Below are 7,179 nucleotides of genomic sequence, written 5' to 3'. Positions count from 1 at the left end.
CAATATCAACTGTTTGCACTATTAAAAGGAAAGAGAGAAGTGGTGAGTGTAGTGACCATACAAGTTGGCTATGGAATACCTTCACCGCTTGTAGTGGGAATTCTCATACTAAAAAGTGCTGTAATTTCTAAATGGTAAAACTAAACAGTTTACAAATCTGAAAATGTACACATTAAACACATGTGACTCATTTAATTACAAATTTAAAACAAATTAAAAGCAGAAGCAAATAATAAATTATAGCTTTGTTTTAAATATTATGGAATGCATTGTATTTATTTTTTAATGTAATGTCAAATTTAAAAGAATAAAGAAATCGGTACCAACTCCCTGCTGGTATGTAAAATGTGTCGCTTTGGTAAAAAAATTATTAATACATTTTCTGGCCTGCATAATTAGCAGTTTAAACAATGCAATTAATTTAAGACAACATATAATGAGCTTGTGACAGAGTATTTATACGGGTCAGTGATTTGCTTAACAGGGATGTGCTGTAGCCACTGCTTTGGCTTCACCTGCTAGGTTGGCGCAGAAGCGTACAGAGCGATGGCCCTCCATCACAAAGGCGTCCCGGTCATGCGGTCCAGGCACTCGGCTGCGGTCTGGAGCCAAACTATCCCCACGAAACCTATAAAGAACTCTGGCTGAGTGAGATGCCACCTGATTCCTCCAGCCGTCCGCGCCGTATTAATAGGAGTCATTAGGTCCTCATGACTTGCTGGCGATCCAGTGCCATGGTGGGCAGAGCCAGAAAAGTGGCGGTGCGGGGCTGGGGGCGGGTTGGTTAAGGCTCGCCAATTTATTTTGATAAGCCAATAATGGCTGGCATCTTTCATGCTGTCAGGATTGCGTTTTTAGCGCACAAGTGACCTGGTCACGGGCTCATGCTTTTTGTGTGTCACATTGTTTGAATACAAAGGCCAGTTGTCAATTTTGCTCTGCAAGTGCCTGATGCTTCACAATGCACAGAGACATTCAAGAGTGACTGTTTTGGATCGGCACTGGCTGCGATTCCTTGTTTTACATCCTGTCGACTAAATTGGCTAGTATTTGCATGTCTATTGGTGGTCGGTTTATAGCCCTGGTTAGAATGTGCAGGCTTTGCACACAGGGTGTCCGTTTGAGTGCTGCATGAGGTTCATCTCTAAAATAAAGTGGAAAATGATCCCTACTTGGCGTACAAGTGATTTTCCATCAAGTATAGATGCCCTTCGTAGATGAATGACTCCATCACCGACCACTCCTTGTCTGTTAATCAGAGAAAGTATCCATCTGCTGAAACCTAATGAAGGGACGACAGGCATGTACTCACGGAGTGGGCAAGTGTCCCATTTGAGTGCACTGGAGGTGGGAATGCAGGACTGTGTGATGATCATGGGAATGCATGAAAATATGAGGTCTTTAAAGACTGCAAGGCGTCATCACAATTTGCTAGAAGCTGGCCTGTGCTCTGGTCTGCTTCTCCCCACCACTTTGATGACTGCTCTGGGCAGTGATTGGCTGTCACTCAAGCGAACACATGTCTGTCCAGAGAGCTGCGGTCGAATGACGGATCAAACCTCAGTGGGGAATTCTATCTGAGTGTTGTTGTTTTTTTTTCTCCCCCTCAGTGGTGAAAAATGTAGATTTTTTTCTTTAATGGTCAAAGTTGCAGGGATTTAAAAACAAATTTTTCTGTAAATATGTTTTTTATGGAGCATCCAGTTGTAGGAGAGTAAATGGAGCAAATTGAGCTCAACGGCCTCTGCCATTTATATTCATACAGTGTTTGCTTTCCTTGGCGCTGTGTGCAGTGTTCACGGCTTTGGCCTGCCTGACTGGGTACTGCCGTCCGCTGCCAGAGTGGCAGTGTGATGAGCCTCTGCTGCTCCCAACCCGCTAACGCTTGCATCGGGCTCATTCATGATCGTCGCCCTCTCACGGCAACAACTAGAGCCAGCAGTGTCACTCTCCACCTCCGGTGCTTTGGTCTATGGACCTCTGAGCGTTTTTGTGCCACAAATTATAGCCCTCAGGACTCTGCCCATTTCTTCACTTTTGGGTGTTAACATGATGGTTGCATGTGTCTGTATTTCAGATTTATGACCAGCTTCTGTCTTCCTTATCAATGTAGTTGACAGCAAAGTTTTCCTTCATTATTTATAAATCCCATTTGCCTTGTAAGACCATGCTTTGTTTATACACGTGGCTTATAGTCATAATTTGAAGCAGGTTTTAACGATTGGATCAGCCAAGGCCATTTCCGAAGAACACCTCAAGGTTTCTCTTAATCTTCCAGCTTGGTCCTGCTCCTCGTGCCACGTGGACAGTGTTGTCCAGGCCACGTCTCCTTAATGAGACCATAGAGAAGATCCAGGAAGAAAGTGCAGAGCGTGGTTGGCAGAGAGGCTTTCAAGTCCTACATTTGTAACTTTGACTGATTGCCCTTGTAGATGCAGTTTCCCTGCCTTTATTTTTACCCTATTCACTAAGCACGAAGAATAGGCTCTTTCACGGCCGAGCGGCGGATGCTTGTGGTAGGGGGCTCAAAGAGCCTCTCTCAGACACTTCTCAGCCCAAACAAAAACAGAAGGGAAAATTAATCATATTTCATTTATCAGAGCAGGAAACTGACCACCCACGGTGTAAAAACAGCATAAAATTGTGAGAATCGATCCTCATTTGATTGTTTTTTTTTCTCCCCCTGCAAGAATGAGAAGTATGTGGCCCGCTCCCTTAGTGCACTAGCTGAAGGCTCAGTTTAAGGGCTAATGAATCCCCACCACAAGTGGTTCAGGGTACTCCGTTCCGTGCTTAGCATGAGAATGACGCAGAGGGGTCGGGCGATGTAGCACAGGTGCTGATCCCCTCACCTCCGACCTCGACTGGGGCAGTGCCAGCAGGTACTAAATGGGGGTAAAAAAGAGGCTACAACAGCCCTGAGGATGAACCTTCAGGTTTGTATTTGGGATGAGAGAGGGATTCATATGGAAATGACATCGGTGGCACTGCACAAAAGAAGATGTGGCAGATGGAGAATCACTGTAGAGTGGGGAAATCTGAGACAACTCGCTTCTGCCTACGGTTTTAATGACACCACTATGTTGAGAAAAACGTCATGGCCTGAGGGCATATTTTAGCACACTCGTACACACAAAGCAGTATTGCTTGACCTGGAAAAAAAAAAAAAAAAAAAAAAAAACTCCAGTAGGCAGAGGGATGTAAAAACGCTGCTTGGTTTATGACCACTAGATGGGAACAGCAGGCTTCTGTGCCCTGGAGTGGTTTTATGGATACCTGAGCATTCACAGATGTTGCAAAATTACATACATTCTTTAAAACACTGTCAAGTAAAGGAAATATATCTGGTTTAATGAACTAAAATGTATAATATTGATTAATGTTGCTTTAATTATTGTTATTTTTTAATGTTGTAATGAAAGAGTATACATTTTATACTTCGTTAACAACCCAGCTTAGTTGATCCCATGAGTGACAGCTGTCCAATATTTGCTGTAATTTTAATTAAATAGAACCAGTTCCAATCAAACTACGAAGTATAGTCAGGTTATCCAGCATTTCAACCTCGGTCCAGTGTATTGCACCATCTAGCTATTTTCAACTCAGTTTTGCATATTATTTGGCTTATAAATGAATTCCCTGACAATCCTTGGCCATGAAGAGAAAGTGACTGTATGCCTAGAATATTTTGGATGAGCGCTGCGTCCAGGGAGGAGCTTGTCGCTTCGATACCTTACTCCCACCCAGCGTTTGAGGATACAGCTACGGGAGAGGAGAAAGTTTAGTCTTGCCATGCGCTCTACTGCGAGAGCGTGACAAAGTTTCGACGCATGGATAATGTACACTAAAACGGCGTGGGACACACATTATTTGTTCGTAAGATCCAGGAACGCCGCAGTTGTAACGGATAAAACGCATACAACGTCGAATGTAAAAAGCAACACATGCGTATCGATAGAGGGAAAAGTTTAATATGCGTTACCGGTACACGGCTTGTTTTCGGTTTGACATTCAACGAACGGAGTACTTACCGTTGTAAATAAATATAGTGAGATCTTTTTGTGTGAAAGTCGCGCCTGGGAACCTCGTGGAGCCAATTTTGGATTAAATGACGTAGGTTGTGGATGTTTTACCCAAAATATTATTGTTATTACTGCGCAACTTTATCCTATCTTTGAAAATGGACCTTTGTTTTAAACCTGACAGACTATGAAAAAGGTTTTTGCCTAATATGCATGGATAGAATGATCTACTGATTTATTTTATTATGTGGAGGACTTTATAAACTACTTTGTCTACTAATGATTGCTGTGGAATGCTTTAATTCAGTGTCATTATTATGGCCTATTACGTGAAGATTGTGATATTATTGTGGTGCCAGCTAATTGATGTTGCATCATTACTGGAGATCGGAGCTTATGATATTGAGCGAGGCAGACCAGTGAAATGTGAACCCATTACCATTCCCATGTGCCAAGGCATAGGCTACAACATGACGCGAATGCCTAACTTCATGAAGTATGAAAGTCAGGAGGAGGCAAGCATCAAACTGAACGAATTCGACCCCTTGGTGAAGTATGGCTGTGATGTGCACCTCCGTTTCTTCCTGTGTTCCCTTTACGTCCCCATGTGCACGGACCAGGTGTCCACAACTATTCCGGCTTGCCGTGCTATGTGTGAGCAGGCACGGCAGAAGTGCTCTCCCATCATGGAGAAGTTCAGTTTCAGTTGGCCAGACTCCTTGGATTGTTCAAAGCTACCCACCAACAACGATCCTAATGCACTGTGCATCGAGGCTCCGGAGAATGACACCATGCCCGAGACAAAAAAAGGGGAGGGTATGCTCCCAGTGCCCACACGGCCCAGGCAGCCTGGTGGTGGGAGCGGGCGATTAGCTGGCAGCGGGTCCTGTGAGAACCAGGAGAAGTTCCAGTATGTGGAGAAGAGTGAATCGTGTGCCCCCAGATGTTCCCCCATGGTAGATGTGTTCTGGTCTCGACAAGACAAGGACTTCGCCTTCATCTGGATGGCTGTGTGGTCTGTCCTGTGCTTCATCTCCACGGCCTTCACTGTCCTTACCTTCCTCCTGGACCCCCAGCGGTTCCAGTACCCCGAGAGACCCATCATCTTCCTCTCCATGTGCTACAATGTCTACTCCGTGGCTTTTATCATCCGCTCTGTGGCCGGTGCCGAGAACATCGCCTGCGACAGGGAGAATGGGCAGCTGTATATTATACAAGAGGGCTTGGAGAGTACTGGCTGCACCATAGTCTTCCTCATCCTCTATTACTTTGGCATGGCTAGCTCTATCTGGTGGGTGATTCTCACATTGACCTGGTTCCTGGCAGCTGGCAGAAAATGGGGCCATGAGGCCATCGAGGCACATGGAAGCTACTTCCACATGGTCGCCTGGGGTGTCCCTGCTATGAAGACCATAGTCATCCTAACCATGCGCAAAGTGGCAGGAGACGAGCTGACTGGACTGTGCTATGTGGGCAGCATGGACAACGGTGCCCTGACTGGCTTTGTTCTCGTCCCCCTCTCCTGTTACCTGGTCGTGGGCACCTCGTTCATTCTGACTGGCTTTGTAGCTTTGTTCCACATCCGCAAGATCATGAAGACAGGAGGCACCAACACAGAAAAGCTGGAGAAGCTCATGGTTAAGATCGGGGTCTTCTCCATTCTTTACACAGTGCCCGCCACCTGTGTGATCATCTGCTACGTCTATGAGAGGCTCAACATGGACTACTGGAAGTTCCGAGCCCTGGAGACCAAGTGCGTCTCATTCCCTGGCCGCAGGACAGAGGACTGCTCCCTGGATTCCTCAGTGCCCAACGTGGCTGTGTTCATGCTAAAGATCTTCATGTCCCTGGTGGTGGGCATCACTAGCGGTGTCTGGGTGTGGAGTTCCAAGACTCTGCAGACATGGCAGGGCCTGTGCGCTAGGAAGCTGTCGATGCGGCCCACCCGCAAGCCCTGCCCCGATGTTGGCTGCCACTGCCACTACAAAGCAGCTGCGGCGACAGTGCATCATACGATCAAAATGGACCCATACACAGACAGCCCCACGTGTGTCTGAGACTGCACCTGTGTGCAAAGGAAAGTGTTTGGTTGGGGGGGTGGTCTGCTATGGCCGTGCCGAGACCAAACAGACAACGTGACCCAGCGGGAAGCTCGGGTGGGACCATAGGACAAGTTGCTACACCTGTCAGTGGCACCATTTGTCAGGATTCAGGCAGGACACACGCATGCACATTTCCTTAATGGGAAAGACTGTAGCACAACATTCTGTGGCACTTAGGTTCCTGCAAGTGTAAATTCAGACATTTATGTATAATCCCCCAGCAAATGTTTATTTATTAAGACTATTTAAATGTCTTAGATCTGGTAGGTTTGTACGGAATTGTACATAAGAGCAGATATTAAGCAAAGTTGGATTTAAGGGATTTGAAAGTATGGCAGATTCATAATTTTTTTTGGACAGAAGAATAATAAAACTATATTTTTCACAAAGTCCTTGTAAAAGTTTATTTATTGGCACATATTTTAGGGGGAAAATGGCATGCAGTAAATTTCTTAAAGTTATGTGTAAAGAGGGTCTCTGCATGCTCTGTTACCCCAAGTGGAAATGAGTTTTGGGTGCTTTCTCAAAATTCTTATTTTGTTAGCACTTCTGGAGGAAATGGATTTTGGCATTGCTAGAGAGACAGAGAGAATGAGCATACTTGTAGTGCAAAACCACACTGAATCTAAGCAAAAAGATCATATTTCTCATAAGTGTGGTGGAAAGTAGTTTCTGAATGATCCCAAATTCCAAATGAATACAGTTGGTACACCAATACAGTTCAATAATCTACTGAAAAAAAAATCCTTAGTGTTTCACTGTATGTTACATTCTAATGTTCATTTCATTACCCATTATTTTTCCCTTATTAATATCTATCATAAAATGCCAAAAAAACAAACAAACAGTGGTTGTGAAATTGCATTTTGGTATTATTCCTAACAGTGGAGTGTAGCCATTACTTTGGGATGGGATACGTTTTTTTGTATCCATCTCCAGCAGACAGGGTCACACTTTCTTATGTGACATCAACTTATTCCAAGGGCCACTTTTTATTTTAATTCTATCACAAGGCTGTTATCAGCTGATCCCAGCTTTGGCTACTATATGCCTTA

General features: G+C 44.8%; 1 protein-coding gene across 1 annotated transcript; it reads left to right on the top strand.

The window, feature by feature from the left end:
* The first annotated feature begins 3,771 nt into the window (after window positions 1-3,771).
* Window positions 3,772-6,513, top strand: fzd9a (frizzled class receptor 9a). The gene has a single exon (XM_026995941.2). It carries the CDS (start codon window positions 4,340-4,342, stop codon window positions 6,077-6,079), a length of 1,740 nt encoding a protein of 579 aa, XP_026851742.1. The 5' UTR covers window positions 3,772-4,339; the 3' UTR covers window positions 6,080-6,513.
* The last annotated feature ends 666 nt before the right edge of the window (window positions 6,514-7,179 follow it).

The sequence above is a fragment of the Electrophorus electricus genome, chromosome 6 (assembly GCF_013358815.1).
Source record: "Electrophorus electricus isolate fEleEle1 chromosome 6, fEleEle1.pri, whole genome shotgun sequence".
NCBI lineage: Eukaryota > Metazoa > Chordata > Actinopteri > Gymnotiformes > Gymnotidae > Electrophorus > Electrophorus electricus.
The sequence above is the reverse complement of the archived record's forward strand: the minus strand, read 5'-3'. Positions and strand labels throughout refer to the sequence as shown.